The 21,479-nt window shown below is 43.3% G+C and overlaps 1 protein-coding gene across 1 annotated transcript; it reads right to left on the bottom strand.

Moving 5' to 3' along the window:
* Positions 1-18,758: 18,758 nt before the first annotated feature.
* On the bottom strand, positions 18,759-20,817 carry foxa2 (forkhead box A2; the record flags this gene model as incomplete). The annotated part of the gene is made up of 2 exons (XM_079216492.1): positions 18,759-20,067; positions 20,746-20,817. 2 exons carry the CDS (start codon positions 20,815-20,817, stop codon positions 18,889-18,891), a joined length of 1,251 nt encoding a protein of 416 aa, XP_079072618.1. The 3' UTR covers positions 18,759-18,888.
* Between the last annotated feature and the right edge of the window lie 662 nt (positions 20,818-21,479).

The following is a 21,479-nucleotide window of genomic DNA, read 5'->3' as shown; positions in this document are numbered from 1 at the left end:
TTAAAGGCAAGCAACACCTGCTCTCTAGTTTCTCTCATCTGATCATATCATAAGAAGATAATGTGGGTTCATCAGGCTTTAGCTGGATTCAAATCACTGCTTTAAAAGTCTCTTAACTTTGAGTTGTTTGGTTTCAATTAACCTACAGGAGTTAAAAGACGCCGCTCTATAATAGACTGGCGTCTCCAATAAAGGAGAGAGGTATATTTTATGAGCGCTCTCTTCAGGGAGTCGACAGGCTGGTTGATGGGGCAGAGATAGTGCCGGCCCACTTCGTTTGCAGAGTCTGGGGACAGAGTCGTCCCTGCACTGACCCATGACCGGCAGAGCTGGCTGCTGGGTAATCTGTCAGAGCCCGCTGCCATTACGTTTTTAATCACTCTTCATAAAACAAGAAGGGCAACTTTGAAGAACCTCTCTCTTGAATGAGTCGACGGGACGGATCTTTGAACCACTTGACTCACTGGGACTTTGTAGGCCGCCACGTTAATTTAAGTCACTGCAGGAATGTTACATCCTTGTATAAATACCTTGATATGTGAAGAAAATAAAAGGCTAACACACCAAGAGGAGGTGGCTGTGGCACCGCTTTGATTTCAGGCTCAATCTGTTTTTTGATCAGACAATGCCCAAAAGAAGCAGGTAGAATTAGCACAAAGGTCGCCGCCGCTGAACAAGGCCATTACTCATGAACTACATTTTCCATCGAGCGGAATATTACTTATTTCTAGGTGCGGGCCTGTCAAAGACAAGGTTAATGCAGTGCAATGCTGCTTAAAGCACACTTTGCTCTTTTCAAATTTGACCATTGTGCCTGGCAAGATCAAACGGGCCCTTTCAACATGTCGCTGTGTTCAATGAGCTTTCATGTCTTACCTCATTACTGGAAAACTTTTCTTTGATTGAGCCGAGGTCTGAGCGGAGCTTGGTCAGACAATGGGGCTGGACGACTTTCACCGGAACACAATGAGGAGGCAACAAAGATGTTGTCTCAAATCCCTCTCGAGATGTTGGGACCCCACGCTTCACTGCGGCCATCAGGCCTGTGAATTACAGTAAGACCCCTAAAAGTGAGGATTTGTAACTCCTCTGATCAGACTCAGCTCACGACCAGCGGAGGCTAAATCCCTGCAGAGCACCAGCGGCAGAGCAGGGGATGAGATGAGCTTCTCCGAATACACCTCTGCCCATTTAAACTCTGTCTGGTAGTCCCTGAAAGAATCCTATAAATTCATTCAACTTCATGCCCATTTAAACAAAATTGGCTGTTCATTCAATTGAATATTACATTTCAAATAAGACATGACACCTTTGCTTTTAAAACAGATGTTTTATTCATGCAATTTATTCACAGTTGCACATTTATTTTTTATTTCATTTATTTTTCTACGGAAGTTCTCACATTTGACGCCAGAGCATCACTATTTTTTCCAATCATTGTTGGGCAATAGAGCAAACAAAGTGCTGAGTGAATCCTTGAGTATACACACCCTTCTCTGACTCTTAGAATTGGGCTGCAAAAGCCCCCAAAAACCCAGACAGAAGTGGCTTTTTACCGATCAGAAGCGGGTCTCCGAAGAAACAACTTTTGACCTTCTTCTCCTTCCGTCTTTTCACCGCTTCCTCTCACACACATGCCATTTTTCTATTCTTCAATTTGACTTTAAACAAGTCCACAGGATATATTTTTGAATCACTGCTTGTCAGCCTCTTTTTTCTGCATCTGTCTCTCTCACTTTTACAACTTAATTTCCTCATCTGCTGATTTCAATTGTTTGTTTTAAAGCATATTTTTTTTATCATCTTTCGAGTGATAATATTGGTTTTATAAGCGCAGGTAATTACAAAATGCCAGAGACAATATAAATATTTGAGTGATTAGGAAGAAGAAAAAACTGCTCCTGTGAACTGGGCTAAGTAGTAAATTGAAAATGAAATAAAATGCACCTATTTTTATATCTTGATAATTTTCTTCCTTTCTTTGGAGGAGCCCGCCAATAAGAGCCAAGCTTTTGTTCCCGTTATCACACACTGTTCATTTGTCCCCCGGCCGGAAAGCCATGTTAAGATAACGCCATCCTATCATCTGATTGTCTTATCAAAGTCGAGCGACACAGCACCCCCAGTCACTCAGAACAATCAGTCAGCGTGGAGGAAAAGGTTAAGAGCTCCACACCTCTTGTCAAAGTTTGTGGTCAAAATACAAAATAAACCATGAGTGTTTATTACACACAATTTATTAAATATGTTATTGTCAACTTGAGGTGCTTGGTTCATGTGGGCCAACGCTCAGGCCCCCTGTTTAATTTCTTACGGCCTCCTCTCTGCATTTCAAGTGCAAGAGTGTGCAACCCTTATACAGCGTTTGACACCAGGGTCAGTAGAATTGCCCCACTTGAACTAAAAGACATTTAGTTCGGTTTGGAAAGTGAAACCTCGAACACCATTAATGTGTTTGCTCTCCCACTAGTCATGACCACAGCAAATGCCATCACCTCAAAGAAGTGGCCGGCCGTCCTCACTTTTATTTGTTTGTTTCTTTGGAGAGTGTGAGAAGTTGTGGAGCGACGGCTGTAGCGGACGTTGGACTTGTCGGAGGGGGGGGGGAGTCTCCAGAAGGAAGGCTTTGGGCTACGGGGAGCTAGCAAACAAGTTAGCTAGCGACAGAGAGGATGGGGGTGGAGGTGGTGATGGCGATGGCGCTGGGAGGGGTGGGGATTCATTTAGCCAGGCATAGCTGCTCTTGTTTGTGGTTGTCCCTGACAGCGTCGGCAACGCTGCTCCAAAGCACCTGTGTTTGCTCACTAGCTTTCCCCCAATCTGCTCGAAAAATGCTGTGAGCATGTCACATGGTGGCCAGATAGCCTGGGCACCATGGGAATACAAAAGCCGGGGCTTTTAGAACAGTTAATCATTAATGGAGGCCTCTCTTTTGTCCCCATTCAGCTCCACGCTGACAGAGGCTTTGATATTACATATGGCAGACAGGTCAGACGTAGATATAGCCAAGTACATCGACGGGGAAGTGCTTTCAGGTCGCTGGATGCAGGGTGGTGAAAGCAGACGGAAAGCAGCAATGCAAAAGTGTCCTTGAAAGAAAGCCCTGTGCATCTGTAGAGAGAGAACACACAGGTCAAGTTGACATAACATTATCTGTAAATGTGTTATTATACAATATAATAGTTGTAATGCCGCTATAAAGCAGAAGAGGTGAGTCACTAAGAAGCCTCGATACGTGCACATAAAAGCTCAATAAGTGTGCTTAATTACACCAGAGGTCCTATACTCCCAAACAAAAAAAGAACAAGGATGTCAAATTCCTGATTATTGTCACTGATTGGCAGGATGGCAATAAACGGAGCAAGTCTTTCATGGGATGGGAGGCCACCTTACCAACCCCACAATTAATTAACATGCCCTAATCTCAGTTTGCTCTCCATCTTGAACTGTCAATGAAAAGTCCAGCACTCGTTTCAGCGCCTGTCAAAGCTGGCTTTAGAACAGGGGGCGAAAAAAAGCAATGCATGAACTTGCTTTCACAAAGCAGGGCCGAATTTATCTTGAGGGGAGATTAAGTTTACACAGCCACATTCTTATAAAGCACTAAAAGGGTCGGAGACAAACTCTTATCTCCCATTTACCTCAGCGTACCAATGGTTCTTTATTGAAAGTTAGTCATGGCCCCACCCTAAACCCCCCCCAGAGCTAATAATACTGTATGGGACTTGGAGAGGATAGTGGGATCACAAACATTTACGGCTGGAAATGCAGCACAAGAGGAGGCAAAGTGGCCACTCAACGCAGGATGCTTGGTGCGCCGAGAGTCAATCATTAACGTAGCACTTTTAGTGGTATCTGCTCTCTGGCTCCGAGTAGAAGTCAAAAGATAAATGAAGGTTGTGTTTCAGGGAGTGATGTAAGGCCTCCAACTTAGGTGCTTTTGCAAACATACCAGCCCACACATAGGTTCCTCTTGAGGCGTTTTTCTGTGGCCTGGTTCTCATGCCAGAGTCGCACTCAGACAATATGTTCTGGCGCCGGCAACAATAGTGAAATGACTCAGCTGTGTGCGTGTGTTAACATCAATGAAGCACTTCATGAAATCCAGAGGAACAGCTTTGCCTTTCAACCTTTCCAACATCACATGCACAAAATTCTCATATTTGTTGTATGCTTCCTTTTTCTTTGATGAGTAACCAGTTTATGAATGATGAAATAGTTTTTCTGAATAGGATTATAACGTGCCCACAGTGAATAAACATGTAGGAATAAACATGTATTCTTTTAATTCTGCTGTGGCATGATTCAGAGACTCGAACAGAAAATAGAAGAGCCGTAAATCTTTTCCTTCCTTATACATTCAGCCTGAGTTCACCACAGTGTGTTTATTTGCTAACCCTGGTCACCGACGATAAGGGCCACTGGTGTCCCCAAACCGTAGCTTGCAATCTCTTTTAGTGACAACACGCCCATGTTTTTTGCGAACACATTTGCACTGTGCTGCCTATACAATAAGAGGAAAATAAAGAACAAAACATAGGTGCTAATAAATCCTCTTTCTCGGCTATAGGGAAATAAATTAGGTTGAGTGCAGTCAAAGGATGGGCTTAACAAGTGCATGCTTCAAACAAAAGTTCCTGTTCCAGGAGGGAAGGTGCATGGGTGATGGATGGCTTTGCAAACATAGTTGACATACCTGGCCAATGCCATGGGCCGGTCACAACCCAGGACTGAGAGGAACATTGTGTGAGTGTGTGTGTGTAAGTGTGTGTGTGTGTGTCAGCTCTTCAGCAGCTATCCCTCTTCCCTCTGAGGCTTCCTCTCCCTCCTCTTCCACTCAGGCCGTGGGGATCACTTCAGTCAGCAGAGCCCTGTTTGACAGAGACCCTGCCTCCATATAAATAAATCCCTTCCTCCTATTTATTTGATGTGCAGTTCTACTAGGACGCCTTCGATCCGTCCTCAGGGAGCCCGCATCTCAAAACACTCAAATAGTCTGGGTGTGGCGATAAGCACGGGGCTAGAATTATACTCCCAAATTCCCAAATCCTTATAGAGCATTGTTCCATCCGCTTCAGGAAGAAAAGGTACCAGACACGGACCTGGGGAATTACTGCAATTTTTAGTATATATCCTTTACTGTGTCTTATATGTGTGTCTGTGTGTGTGTGTGTTGTATGTAAAAGATACATAGACAAATAAATGTTAATATTTTAAGGGGGAAAAATGCATCCAGAAGCTCTATGAGTGCATTTTGGAACGAGGGCGACGGGTCAGTGCAGTCTGGTGGATGAGTGGTAGACCTTTATGGGGAACACCCAGGAATGTTTAGTTAACTCGTCCGTCGCATTCAAGCATGTGTGTCAAAGGTGTTTACAGGGTGTTGACATTCACACATTGGCAAGGAGGTAATGTGAATGGCGTGGCCATGTCTGGCTGCGCTGGGCCCTGAAAGCGTTCAACAAAACTAATATGAAGCGTTTTGTTCCAGCACCAACGCTGGCATTTAAATAAAGAAGGTGAAAAAAACGTCTGCAAATTACATCTCAAATTCATTTTTATTCAATCCAATATTCATGCAACAATACAACTTATTTTATTGCTGCAGCATTTTCAGATAAAAAGCATTACATTCATGTTTTCCTTTCCAGTAAATTGCCAGTAAAAATAGTGTAATTTTTAATCTGGAATTATATAGAGCAAATGTTTTAATATGAAATATTTAGCTGTTGTTGTTTGTGTGCTTAGTATTTTATCAATACATTTTTAAAGCATTACCATTTGAAATGTAGGTATCTACATATTTAGATAAATGGATTTAAAAAAAATTACATTATAATTGATTGTTTGTTTAACTTTTTTTGCCATATTCTTAAAATCTTTCATGCTTTTAAATAAAATGTGATGTAGTCTAAGATCATTTGCATTTTTGGATATTTAAGAATTCCATGACAATTGATAATTAAAAAGGATCAATAATATCAACCAAGCAAACATATTTTTGTTTAAACAAGATTGTGTTGTAATCTACTTACGCAATTAAATACTAATTAAAAGATACAATAAAATATACTTGTCTACATTTTGTCCTATAAATCATTTAATTTTTGATAACAGTTTACCTTTTTCTAGAGGTTATTTGAAAGCCGTCAGATATTTTAGTTTTTGTGGTTAAAAGGCAAACAAAATATAAGGACTCTGATTGTAAATTTCATGATGTGGAAAAACATGTGGTACAGCTGATAAAACTAACCTGATAATGTGTGGTTTAATTTCCTTTTATGTGATGGCTTAGCAATAAAACACAGTTATCAAGCCATATATCCAGTCATGTAACAAAGGGCAAACACCAGACACGTAAATATAAAAACGTTTAAAAAAGTGTGACTATAAATCACATTTCCACTTCTTTTTTTTTTAGCACAGTTTGTTTTAACTGTTTTGATTTCTGTGCTGAGTAAATCTAATTTCTGATCATGAATACTCATGAAGTATTTTGTTTGGGGCTTTTTAATATATAAATGAAAACTTTAAAATGTCAAAAACTGAGAAATAGGCCATTGTGGAACATATTTTAAATAAATACTCTTGTTTTCTACAGACAGAAAAAGAAACATACTTAGAATAGAATTAAATCTAAAAAGTGAGGGGGGGTGGGGGGGGATATACCTCACAGTATATGTGTATGAAGTGTCTCAACCTTTAAAAAATGAAACAGGTAAAGCCCACATTTTGACTATATCTTTTTCTCTATTTTTCAAATGCAAATGCCCAAAACGTAATCACAGTCATTCTCGGAGGAGCCTATCTTTTCTTCTGCAGAGGGTTGCCAAAGAGGCAACCAGTGCCAGCAAGCACAGGTCTGTGTGTCTGTCTGCCTGCCTGCCTGTCTGCCTGTCTGCCTGTCTGCCTGTCTGCCTGCCTGTCCACATGACCACCCACTGAGAGGGGCATGAAGTGAACTTTATACTGACCTACAGGTGACAAAGCACCTAACCTGTTAAAGTGCCAATACCTCCAATCCCTTTTTGTCATACCCCGTCATATTTAGCGCAGGTATCACTCAGAATAGAGAACATTGTTCACGGTAATTGCCGGGGGGGTGTTGTAAGTTTCCTACAATATGACTCACGCGGCTCTTTTCTCCACCCATGAATGGAAGATTGTAGGTCAGAGTGAACTTAAAAAACGAAGTCCTCTCAACTCATAAATTACATGGCCACCGACAACCTTAAGCAGTGTTGAAATGCCTCGCACAGAGCTTTGTTTCAGCGTTGGTGGAGCGTGAAGCTGAGAGCACCACCCCACAAGGAGCTCGGCTCTCACGGGGCACGAGTAAGACAGCGATTTATCTCGCCATACCTGAGGTCTGACATGCTGGCAAAACGCTGGTGGTGCACCAAAGGTGGATGTGAAAACAAGCACTTACTGTTTCTTAATGATGTCGCCCTTTGAGGTATTGCTTCCGTAACGGGTCATGCCTTCTTCTTTTCTTCTTTTTTTGTTTTTTGTGATTCGTGGCTCTTGTGAATAAAGTCTGGGTCTTAAATGTGAGATTGTTCTGCCCCAAAACAAAAGGGTTCTCCTTCCTGGGACCTGTCTTGGCACAGCTACTGGCACTTTGAAATCTGATCTGATAGATTAAGAGCTTAGCCATTAGAATAAACCATTGTGAAATCATCTTGGGTTTCCACTGAAAGAGCACTCATAACCCAAGACGTCACTCTATGTCTTCAAATACAACTTAAAAGACAAACTATATAATACACGTATTTCCAAGTGGTTAAATAAATGTGACACAGCGAGTGAATCTCTTTTCTCAAAGGTTTTCCTCCAGAACATCATATTGTGTAGAAATCATCCTCAGTCTGACCACCCAGGGGGTCCCTGACACCACAACCTTTACAAAGGGGGAAGGGCGTGTGTGTGTGTGTGTGTGTGTGTGTGTGTGTGTGTGTGTGTGTGTGTGTGTGTGTGTGTGTGTGTGTTTGTGTTTAGGCAAGTGTCTGCTCACATGCATGAATTTGCTCCTTCATCTTATGTGTATTGATCCTCCTGTGACATCCCACACTGCTCTTCTTCTTCTTCTTTTTTCCCTGTGTGTTGGTTTGTTTGTTTGTTTCAGATACGTTTACTATTGTTGTTTTATTCCCGGCAGACTTCAACTGGGAAGCACGCTTACCTCCATTTCCTGCCACGCAGACAACATCACATGTGTTGAGTGTGAATACGCATTCGGCGGAGCGCTGGTCAATGTAAATGCAAACACAAACCAACAAACCAAAACGAAAGACCACAATATGGATCCTTCTCTCAGCCAGAGCCACTACACTTGCTCTGTTTGCCCTCTCCTCTGGCTGGAGTTGCCATTAGGTCATATAATGACCGCATCTCATTTCTCCCTCAAGAGCCCTCGGAGGCTTTCCGCCTTTGGCTGGAAAAGTGCATCTTTGTCGGGTTCTAGAAATGGGAACCCCTCGTATTCTCTTGCATCCCAAAAATCTAAATCGTTGTATTTCCTTCCTTTCATTGTTAATGAAAAACGAGTCAGACTGCTCTGAAACGAGCATCCAGTCTTGTGCAGAAAGCCACTTGGGCATCGTTATCGCACTGTGTGCTTGACTTGTGCTGCCTCCTCTACGCAGAGAAGAGGGGTCAGCCGTCATCCCCCCTCCGCCGTGCCTTTCATGGCAAAGTGAGAGCGATTCAGCCCCTAAACGAGTACACATGCTAAGGTGAACAGAGATACACGCGCGATAACCCGTTCAATTAAACAACAACGTCATGGCAGGCAGAATGTGGACAGATAGATGACCATACAGTATGCTGTACAATGGGACTTAAAAGTATAGGGCAGCTGGGCTCTTATCTGGCCGGGGAAGAAGAAACCAGGCAACAAAGGGAGGCCTAAGACTAAGAGGCTTGATGCATGGGAAAGCCATGGGCCGGCCATTGTGGCTGCCCTTCTGCTGAGCAAATAGTCCAAACTGTTCATTCCCCATCTCCCTTTCTCTCGCCGGTACATTGTTTGTGTCCTTGCATTTCATTCTGACTGGGGAAGATTGCTCTCAGGGCCAGTGAGCAAACAGTCCAGAAAAGAGCCAGCTATCTCCTGCCGTTCCCAGGAGAACTAGCATTTTTATTTCAGCTCCAAGCTGTCAAAGGATTGGAGAGTTTATGTCAGGATCCTGAATTAATTGCTTTAAGCCTTGGGGCCGACGCCGGCGTTTTTATCACCGAATGTTCGGTAAAATGTTTCCTAGCAAATTATGCAGCCCACCCACCCCCCCCCAAACTCCTCCATCCCCGAACCAGCCACCCCCCTCCACCCCAGTTGCCAAACATTTGGTATTGGATACATACAGGATGAGTTTCTGCAACACAAATGATGTGTTTTAGTTGTTGTGACAGCACAATGGTGTGAATAGTGATGGGCTATAGCACGGCTGTCAAGGATTTGGTGGAATGAAGGCAAACAGCAAACTTTTGTGTTTGTGTTTTCTCTCTCTCTCTCTCTCTCTCTCTCTCTCTCTCTCTCTCTCTCTCTCTCTGTGACGGTGGGTACACGAGCCAAGCTTGGCAATAAAATGAGTAAGCTTACAGATGCCTCAATAAACCATAGCTGTTCAGACATTTGGTGGACCGAGCTTTAAAGGCTCCAAACTGTCCTCTGAACTGCCAAACTGATTTCAGAACCGTCTGTCATCCTCCGATCCGTCCCGTGCTCCTGCTTACTTAATAACTATACACAGTGTTTCATACATTTGGATCAGCAAAACGCATATATATATATATATATATATATATATATATATATATATATATGCCCGCAAACCTTTACAGACCACCTGGCTCCATACTTCATCGTTTTAAACATCCAGTTTGAAGACGTTTAGTCCAAAACGTTGGACTAAATTTCCTTTGAAGTGCATTGATAGCTGCACAGTTAACAGCAAACATCACACAGTTGATACAGTTGAAAACTTTTTGGCTCTTAACGCACTTTCCGATCCAGCACATCAATCCCAAATATCCCATTTATCCTATGCGGAGTTTTTTTTTTATTGTCGTTTTTTTTCCTCGAAAAAACACTGCTGCAGTTTTTTTATGTTGCCATATCTGGATGTTGTGTTTTCCTTCTCTTTCTCTGTTGGCTGCAACATGAACGGGCCAAAAGCAACACGGGAGGGGGGGGCGGTCCAACAGCTCCAGTCTTCAGAGCCACACACACCAATAACTGAACCTGGAGCCACCATCTGGACGTTGCTTTTCTCCACACAAATGCGTAGTGCACCATCATATTTGCATCTAAAAAGCATTAGCCATATTTCACCATACCGCATGATGCTGTGCTATTTGTATAAATAAGCTCTTTAACAACCTACCTGTCAATCACCCATCGCTGACTACAACTACAAGAATTTGGCTGTCCCATCTAAATAATGATGGGACTTGTTCTCCAAAAAAATGCAACTACTTTTCACATTCACGTTTGCATACAAGGCCCATGTGACATTTGCATACATACATAAACACAACTGTGTGACACCATGACCTCAAACGGTGTGTGCACCCACAGCTGATTCAACTGTATCCAAGGCTGCCACACATGAATCATGATTTAAAGAAGATGCCCCTTTAACCCAACATCATCCTCCCGTCGGGCACTTCAAGACATCAAGGGTATCCCATGCTCTGACCAATAAATCTGCCAGTTGACTCCTTAATCTGAAAGGATATTAAGCGACAAACGCTGTGATGTTTCTGTCAACGTCAAGCAGGCGAGGGTTAAATAGTGTGTATCAGGGGACTACTCTGCAGTGGGGGAAACATACAGGCCTCATCCTTCACCATAATCTGCTCAACAGCCCTATAGACACCTCCCAGCTTTCCTCAATCCTTCAGCCGAGCATCCGCCTTTCCATTATAAATAACGCGCCATTTATATGGGATTAAATTGGGGATTAATTTGATTCAAGTCAGGGTATGGGAATTCATTAGCGGGCTGACAGTGGTGCTATACATGGGGGGAATTTAATTTGAAACCCCCGAGGGAAGCACTATGGGGTGCTAGGGCCGTGTTGAAATGGAGGGTTTAAAGACAAGGGGGGATATTGTTCCACACTTTAGATTTGGACACTTGTAAGGTGGTGCTTTATCGCTGTTGATGGGTTGTTGTTATTGAATTGAGAGCAGCAATGCTATGAGGTGAGAGCGTCCTGAAATGCTGGAAGCAGAGAGTTGATCCGAGGAGAGAGAGGGCTCAGATCTGGCCTTGTTGGTTCAAGAATAGTTCTTGACACTCGCATGACCGCTAGGAAGTAAATACCGTTTTTCCACACCGATTTGGCTCCCACTCATACGGTATTATAATCAGCACATTATTTGAATGTCAGTGATTCTCATGAATGTTGAAATGGCATATCTATCGCCGCCATTCCCGACAAGCTGCGCGGTGTAAAGCAAAGGCATTAAATTCAACTCGGAGGCAGATTACAGAATTCACCCCTGCAGAACACCATCCTGGCATTCTCTAAATTGGACAAGTCCCATTGTAAGATAGCCTATCACAGTGCACATGTCCGCATAGGAGAACATATGCAGGACAAAATATTCCGTAGTTTGTTATTCCGCGGACGACACTGGGGGCACACGGGCTTGTTTGCCTTTGCTGGGAGAGGAGATTGGATTGGGGGTTTAAATGAATCGCTGGCGCACCACGTTTATAGGTTTCATTAACTTTTAATGAGTTGTGTGTCCTTCGCTGTGATTGGCTGGCAAAGCTCTGCCTTCACTTCCTGGAACTGGAGCTGAGGGGTAAGTGAGGAGATATTGCAGCATGTTGGCTTCCATGTCGCGGCCATGTGCTGCTGAATGTGCCACGCTGCGTGGAAATGGGTCAGAAGAGGGGATAGAATGTGGGACTATTCCAAAGCAGAAGCCCCAGATATCCATCAGCACTGGCAACGGCTGAATCTAAAACCTGGAGGTATCGAGTCTCCAGGGGAATAAAGAAACCTTGGCAGATCAATCACAGCCGAGCAGGCATCCCCTTACCACAGCTGACTGACATATCGCTGCGGTCGCTTTTCCAACAAGGTTTGAGCTCAAAGACAGGAGACCTGCTGGGAAATGCCTGCGGAATTACCAAAGAGCAGAAGCATGAGTGCGTGCATGCACACAAATGTTTCCAGCAGTCAACTCAAGCAATACTTCATATTTTGAGCATCTTTAATCTCCATTCCAATATAGTATATTTCTGCCTGGTTGACCACACATCTATTATCTTGCATGGAGGGCTGTTGCTGTACGCTTTATGTTTCTCCTTGAGCAGCTAATCCCCTCCTCCAGTGTGCGCCTGAGCCTCACTTCAGCACTCCCCAAGAAACAAAGGCTTTGCCTGTCATCTCCATTTTATCTCCATCACATTGACAAAACATGGAAAAGTTATTCCCACAGACATGTACGTTATCTCCATCTCCCTCGGTTGAGGATTGTTCCCTTTTTCGGTTGGTTTGGTAAGGTGGCGACTGACTTCTCCGGACCTGTGTTGCAATACTTTACAAGGATAAACACTGACCATCCATCCACTTCCAGGCATATAAAAGCAGCAGGGTAGTGAGAGGCACCCCGTCCCGGCCTGAATGGATCGCCTTTAGGTCACTGCACGTCCCACCAGCTGCTGCCTCACAGTACTCAATGGGCATTGTTGGCGGACCTCTCTCTCTCTCCCTCTCTCTCTCTCTCTCTCTCTCTCAGGACATGAAGGAGTCCTACACTGGAATGTCACATAGTCGTGTCAGAAGAGTGCGGACACATCACAGTCAGCGGCCGCATTCTCACCCTGTCCATCCATCTGTCTGAAACACAGACACACAACTCTTCTTTCCATCGTGACAGAACCCGGATGGGACCTTCATAAATGCAGATTTACAAAATAACAGCCACATATTTCATTTATTGTTGAGTGTGAAACGTTCCAACATATTAAGGTGAAAGCGTCACCTCCGTTGATGATAATAAGGGAACGGTAACCATTGCAAAGCCACTAATTATTTATGAAAAAAGGCCCAAGCAGAAAGACCTCGAAATAATTGTAGAACCAAAATGATTGCATGCTGTGGTAAAATCTGTAGTACATCATCACACTCCAGGATATTTCAAAAGAAGAACGAACTTCTCCTTAAAATCAAATAAATGGTTGTTTTCATACACTTTGGTGCAGATTGTGTTAAAACGTACTTACTGAACAACAAATATTAAGCAACCATTTAGATCATCAGAAAACTGTGCATGATTTGCATACACTAGAAGTTAAACTTCAATTAAAAAACTAATCAAATAATACGTTTTTTTTGTCATTATTGGATGTAAATGCAACTACAGTCAAATTGTTAATTTCAAGCTTATTCCAATACCTATAGTTTGATTTAATCAGTGATAATGCTATTGTTTTGCCTTATTAAAGTAATATAAGTAATATAAGCTCAACTAAATAGATAAACCAAAGCCCAAATACTCAAATGAAATATGTGAAGAAGAAAACAAAATACATATATATGTATACTACATTGGTAATTGTGCAAATTGTGCAATTTTAGTTTAATTTATTGGAGGCCTATTCTAGATAATGTGTTCTCTCTAAATATAAAAAATATCATGACCATGAAAGCATAAATGTATGATGTATTTATTGTGTAACCCTTCATTACCAAATGTAATTTAGTGTGGGCCTATAATAGAAGAAGTCAGAGACAAAGAATTCCTTTTGCTGTGGGTTACAAATTAACAAAGCAGCTCACATTACAATGTATAATGTATAACATTTGCTAACTTAATTTTCACGTTTGGAACCTACATTTATATTAAGCCAAATACTAATACAGGTGATAATAGCAGCAGGATAATTAAAAAAAAAACAGTTGCAATAGAGGCCTACATAATAGTTTATTTAGGCAACGGAAATTTTACCCCAAAATTATTTCATCCATGACTTAAAATATTTCCTTATCGTCCGTATAAATATGACAAGAACTCTCTCTCATATTATGTGTTTGTTGTGTTTTACTCGAAATAAAATAATGCATCTAACAGCCCCATAATGAACACATGCGTCACTGCGGTGGATGAGAGCGGAGGAGAGTGGAGACGCACGCGGGCCGCGGACGGACGGGAACCCGGAGCAGGTCGCCTGCGGAGAAACCTCTGGGTGGCTCTGGGTTTTGACTTTGTGGGCCCTTTAATATACTGAGGGACGACAGTTTGCCTTGCTAAGATATGGGATTAGGAGTATTTCTGGTGAAAGAGGAGTTAAGTCGGGCTATGGACGGTCCCTCCCCTGCAAAGGCTGAGACAGAATTACAGCTTGTTGGACCGGTGTCCCGCCGTCGCCATGGAGACAGATCTACTTGGGTGTTCCAGTCCGCGAGCTGCAGCGTATATAGATAGCGCCTATAGGTGCGGCAGGCGCCCTGCCGTAGCGTAAAACACCCACCAAATAACTCTGCACCCGATTAATACCCGGATACGTGTCCCGATGAGCGGAGGGGAGTTTCGATGTGATCGGGAGATTGATTACCGAGCTATGCGTCCTGGTGGGACTGTCCCAGCTGCTGCATGCTGCTGCTCCCTGGATGGGGTTTTCACATCGTGATTTCTTACATGTGCAATGTCCCCTCTTGTGCGTAAAACTGCTGTCTGAATGACAGCCTCGAGGCTGCTGTATCCAGTTGACGCCCATGGGTGGATGCGCATATGGCTTACAGGCACTGAGTCATTCCATGAGAATAGAGGCCCAAACTCGTCTAAGCATTAAAAGGCATCGCTGTAGGGGAAATGTCTCACTTTGGAGGTCTGGTACAATTACACACTATTTAAAGACAGGGGGGGGGGGGATAGTAAAACGCCTGTTGTTATGCAGTACTTTTTTTTTTTTTAAAGAAGAATACAAAAAAAGCAGATATGTTTTAATGTGTAGGCTATAGGCCTATATTTTATTCCACTTTCCCATGTCTTGTTTTAACAAAGCTTTATCATACGAAGGCTTTAATCCATTTATTTATATCTGCATATTAATAACCTTGAGCCAGAGTCAGGCCGCCCTCAAAAGATGCGTCTGGACGCTTTGTGTCCTCGTGAGAATGTGCAGGCCTTATTCAAGAAATATGCAAATATGCACCACAAGAAACGCAGATAAATCAGGTTAGCTGTGCAAAACAAAAAAAAAGGATCAACAGGCTGGACCTTTAACCAGTTGCTATAACAACAGATGTGCTCGTGATGCTGTCGGGGCTGCAGAGGTATCTACCTGATGGGAAAGCCTGCACAAAGTTAGGAGATGGGGAAGGTGCACTGGTGGCCTCGGCGCACTTTTGTCCGCCAGTACAGATTGAGGTTGGGTACCTTTGAACCGGCAAAGCTCCAGAAGGCCATTCCCATCTCAGTGTGCGCCAGAGGGGGCTTGACTGGGGTTATCCCGCCTCCAAAGGATTGGAGCAGAGCCGTGTCCGGATACAATTGTTTAATATTGGCTAATGGACATTTTGAAGGGCTCTCCATCTACTCGAGATATCTACTTGACAAGTTATCCAAATACGGCCTCTTGGACATATTCTTGCACGGGAATCTCTGCAGAAATATTAAGGGAGCCTTATTTCCGCATTTTTATTATTATTATTATCATTAATATTATTATTAATAATAATATGATTATCAATAATAATAATATGATTTATTTCAATAATAATAATACAATTATGAAGTATGTTGTTAAATACATAATTGATAAATTACTATTAACATGTAAGGACTATTAATGAGCAATTTTAAATACATCCTACAATGAGTTTCGTTTCCTGAAAACATTTATTTTAGCTTATTTTAATACAAGCTTGCATCACAATCACGAGCAGTTTTCCACATGATTTTTAGTGAAAAATAATAGGCAATACTCTACAAAAATCGATTTGTAGAATGGTATAATATAAAAGCAGTAACGGGGTCAGAGCTGCAGCTGAACTCGCTTTCATGACATATAAGTGCACTAACAACGATTTCGTTCAGCCGCACGCTGCATGCAAAGAAATACTCAAAAAGTCATACAAATCCATAAAGTCTCATATTTCCCTACAAGACCCGCAATTTCCGCCTGTTTCCGGCGTCATGCCAGCAGATGAGAGGATTGTGTGTGAAATAAATCAACCCAGTGGAATCATCTCATCCTCTCCTTTCGCTTTTCAAGCCTCATTGTAAAGCAGCGATGAGGCTGAGTCACCTGTCAGTGGTCAGTGTGTGTTGCGGAGCAGCGGGATCTCTCTCCATCACACAAGTCAACGGCACAGAAACTTGAATCAGCCTCCGACACACAACCTGCACATCCCCTCCGCTTTGCACCACCCTGTCGTGAAATCCAATACGTCTCCTTTCTCGTGAGTTTAGGACACCAGCCTTGCACCAACACCTCCACCCCCTCCACCCCCTTCCTCGTGCATGCCCACCGGACCCCCACCCCCTCTCCCTCTTTCTTCAACAACAATATATAGGTGTTTCTTTTTTCAAGGCAACCTTATAGAGAATATAAAAAGAGTCATACCTGTGCAAAATAGCCGGTGCTTGTTGTTGGCAAGCCGCACAGGAGCCCATTGTAGAAGCTCGCCTTCTGCCTTCTGCAAAGGGCTCCAGACATCACGGCATTTATTTGAGCTCAAACTCTGTCACTGTTGACTTTAGCACAAAGCAAAGATTTCACTGCCCCGCTAGTTAAAAAAAAAAAAAAAAAAAAATGATTATTTTACAGAGATATCGATCAGTGTGCTATAAAAAAAATAAAAAAATCAGCTCAGCATTATATGTCTAAAATGAATAGAACGAAATGTAATGTCTGTGTAAATTGACAGAGCCGCGGCGTCCTTATTCAAAGTTTACACTTGTGCAATTTGGCTTGTGTGTGTACTCTTCCTATATGTGGGCATAGCCTCCACTCTATTGTTTACTGCCTTTGTTTATTCGCAGATCACGCTGTTTAAAGTGCGATCTGTAAAGAGGGTCTGGAGAATAAACGCACACTTTCAGGCCCTACGTGGTCTGAAGGCGAAAGGGTGTCATTTGGTTTAGAAGGGGAGCAGAACTCCCTGCTAGGAGTCCCCGGCCTTGGATTTGAGCTCAGCAGGGACGAGCGTGTATTAGGGGGGTGGGGGTGTGTGTGTGTGTGTGTGTGGGGGGGGGGGGGGGGGGGGTCGATTCATTTGGACTACAACTAGCCTATCTTATCTAACAAGAGGGGAGGGTCCGGCTACTTTAAAAAATAGGGAGTGGACAATGGACCCCCAGATTGTGGGGAGAGAAGTTAGAGCATCACATTCAGGCGGCTCTGTTCCCAAATCAGCCCCCTTTTCCCGCAACTATTCTCCTGCTCCACGGGGAGGCTGTTTTATGTGACAATGACACTTAATCTTATTCACTGATCTAAACTTTGCTGTCTGTGTGTGTGTGTGTGTGTGTGTGTGTGTGTGTGTGTGTGTGTGTGTGTGTGTGTGTGTGTGTGTGTGTGTGTGTGTGTGTGTGTGTGTGTGTGTGTGTGTGTGTGTGTAGGGGGGGTTGGATCATAACGTGTGTCACTGTATGTGCGGGAATTTAAACGGTTGACATTATTTGAGCAACTCTTCCTGCACACTTTCTTCTTCTTCTTCCTTCAATCCTTCCCTGCAGCAGATGGATTTTTTTTAGGGAGATGAAATTGAACCACATGGGCACGTTAGCGATTCTTTGGTTTGATTTAATAAATGTGTGCAGAAGACATTTTTCATTGGAAGTCTATTTGGATTAGAGTGTGTGGTTTTATTTCCTCCCTTCTTCTGTAAAATGTTTCTATTTAGAGGGTTCATTGTTACTTTGGAGCCAAAATATTACAAAGTGGCTGATGTGTGGGATAAACTTCTTTCCTCATAAATATCTCACTTTGCGTTTGGGATTAATAACCTTATGTCTATTTTGTTTACATTTTCTCAACGACAGATTGAGAGCATTGTTCTCGTTGTTGTCCAGCAAAGCTATTAATCCCTGCTAAAAAACACGCGCCTTATTATAAAAGCACATGGATGCGAATGTTTTTTATCACAAATGTAAAGTTGTGAAACTCATTGTAAACCCTTTTATGGAACGTGTTCATGTTGTTGTGCACGTCATAAATATAGCTAAAACTGAATAAGTGAGAAAATAAATACGGTCTTTAATTAGAAATTATTCTTTCCAATTTTTTTTTTTGTATTTAATGTAAACTATTCATACAGTTTATTTTTTCTTTAATGTGCCTATATTTATATTTATAATCTGTTACATTTATGTATAGTAATTTAACCTAAATAAACCCTCAGGAACACAATTGCTGTAATGGTTGAACATGGTGGAGACGCTTGTTGCCTCATATATTGTTTGATAATAATAATAATATAACAATAATAACACCATCATATTCAGAAAACAAAACCAATAACACTTTAATATAGATTCTGTTCTTGTTACTACAAGAATACACATATACAAGCCATAAATAGGAATTACACAAATGATTGAAGAAATCCTGCGAGGCATTAAAATTCATATAGGAATCCAGTTGCAGATGCATGGAGGCTATTTTACAGCAAGTTGTTGTTGTTTGTCTTTGGGGTCCATTCCTGAAGCCGACTTCTGAACAGATCTCGTCACATTATCATTACTTTTAATTATTATCATCAACAAAATAATTAGGCTACTAACAAACTCGACAACTAAAACGGTGGGAAACGTCAAAAATATCTGAAATACGTATTGTACACAAACTCTATATATTTTTTTACAAATGTACAAATTGAACGGGGGAGAAAGTCCACATCGCATCGAGGGGCAAAGAGTTTATGAGGAGTTCATGATCGGCCTGGAATAGACGCCTTGGTAGTAAGTCGTGTCGGCCATGGATGAAGGATCCAGACCGGCTTTCCCCGCCATGGAGCCCATAGAAAGAGCCCCGGCCATGGGGGAGCCGTAGCCGGAGTAATGCATCACCTGCTCGTAAGTCTTTAGGTCCATTTTGTGGTGCTGCTGCTCCGAGGACATGAGGTTATTTATGGAGAACGGGTGGTTGAAGGAGTAGTGGTGCTCCGGCTTCAGGTGCGCCTCGTGCGCAAGGACCGAGTGATGCTGAGCCATGAGGTGCTGCTGGCCCTGCGACACCGGGGAGGCGTTGGCGTGCTCCGGGCTCAGGGCCTGGCTCGTCTTCATGTCCGACATGGACCTTTTGTGGTCGCTGGAGGAGGAGTTGGAGTGCGGGGACTCGTTGCCGTTGCAGCTCTCCGAGCTGCTGTTGGAGGAGCCGCCGTCTCCTCCTTTGCGGCCGCTCTCCTTCGGGTTCATCTTCTTATCGCACTTGAAGCGCTTCTGCCTCCTCAGGTAGCAGCCGTTCTCGAACATGTTCCCGGAGTCCGGGTGGAGGGTCCAAAAGGAGCCTTTACCGGGTTTATCCGGCGACCTGGGCACTTTGAGGAAACAGTCATTGAAGGACAAAGAGTGGCGGATGGAGTTCTGCCAGCGCTGCTGGTTCTGTCGGTAAAAAGGGAAGAGGTCCATTATCCACTGGTAGATCTCGGCCAGTGTCAGCATCTTGCTGGGAGACTGCTGGATGGCCATGGTGATGAGAGAAATGTAGGAATACGGCGGCTTGGCGTGCGTGTAGCTCCTGCGGTAGGTCTTGGGGTCTCTGGACCGGTTGATGCTGGACTGTCCGTACATGGGGCTCATGGCGTTCATGTTAGTGTAGGACGTCAGCGCGTTCATGGACGCGGGCTGCGCGGTCATGGGACTCATGCTGGGGCTCAGGGCTGCGCTCATGGCCGTCATGCCTGCGCCCATGCCGTTCATGGCTCCGGTGCCCGGCGACATGCCGGTCATGGAGGGACTCATGCCCGTGTTGACGTAGGACATGTTCATGGGGTTGGCCGTCATGTTGGCAGTGGTGCCCATGCCGGACATGCTCATGTAGGTATTCATAGAGTTCATTCCCAGGCCCGTGTTCATGTTGCCAACCGAGGTGTAACACTGCAGTGAGGGAAAGAGGCAATCATCAGTTTCATCTGGCATAAAGTGGTAATTACTTAACACAGAGGTTGTTTTTTTCCCCTTCTATTTAAGCTTCATACACTGATAGCATTCATTCAAAAATAAGATTATTTAAGACGCGCATGCACGGGCGCGTAAAAGTTGAAATGTTCGGAGATGCTTTTGCTTCCGCGTCAAGTCGTTTTAAAATTACAAAAATAAATAAAAAATACAGCTGCATGTGTTCAACCACTGGTATCAATTAAGTGAAATAATCCTGTGAAAATGCACACAGTCGTTGAGAGCGTTGACACCTAATATGAGTGCGCGCACACAAAATAGCGACTGCAACACAAATATTTGAATCCATCTCCCCAAAACCAAACAGCTCAGGTGTTTGTTGAGTGGAAACATGGCACACACAAAAAATAACACTCTGATTTAGTAAAGATATACATATAGACTTATGAAATTATAATCCGAGTGAAAAGTTTCCCCCCCACCTACATGTCAAGCAACTTTGTTAGGATAGAGCGCTGTGTGGAGATGGGGGAGGATTTGGAGGCGCCTCAAGTCAATATTTGATCACAAAGTTAATATTATCTCAGGGCTAATATTGAGTTGTATAAAATGGGATTGGCTTTAGACGGGAAAAAAATATATATTTAAGGTACCCACCTCGGGCTCTCCGTAGTAGGTGCTCCAGTCGGTGTGTTCGTGTCCTTCCATTTTAACTGCTCCAAGCATCATGGAGGACCTTCACAAAGCGGCGCCCAGCAGGGGAAAAGCCCAAAGCCCCTCTAATAGCAGGTGACTTGGGACCACTGGGTGTATTTGGGTCGTCGGTGGGTCCCTTCGTCAAGGACTGGCGTTGATGTGTGTCTTATGGAGCCAGCCGTGAGATGCGTCTGTCAGTGACTGGAGTAGAAATGACGCTCCGAGCTGCCTGTTAACGCTGTGATATAGCTCTGCGCGCTAGGCAAGCCTCCAATCCTACTTCTACGCCTTGGGCCCTATTTGAATAATCTCCTCGCACCTAGGCGTGAGACTCCTCAAACTCCCCCCCACCCTCTTCCACCCCCAATTGTACACCTGCACTGACTGAAAAGAACAGTTTCTTATGAAAAGCTTCATTATAAACTATTGTATTTTGGCTGAGGCAAAAAAAAAGAAAGAAAGAAGAAAAAGAGAGAGAGCTATAAAAGGAATGTCTGGCGCTCTTCTTTTGCTGTGCTTTTCATGACGCACATCCTCCAAAGGTTTTATTCCACTTCAACTGAGCTGAAATCATAAAGCGTTTTTATTGCGTTGCGTTCAAGGAATTTATAGCCTGAAAACTATAACCGTTAATTAATTTATGCTATAAACAACAACAACAAAAAACATGAAAACGTTAACAAATTAGATGCAGG

Source organism: Taurulus bubalis (assembly GCF_910589615.1).
Source record: "Taurulus bubalis genome assembly, chromosome: 4".
NCBI classification, from domain to species: domain Eukaryota; kingdom Metazoa; phylum Chordata; class Actinopteri; order Perciformes; family Cottidae; genus Taurulus; species Taurulus bubalis.
Note: the sequence above shows the minus strand (reverse complement) of the source record. Positions and strands in the feature narration are given on the sequence as shown.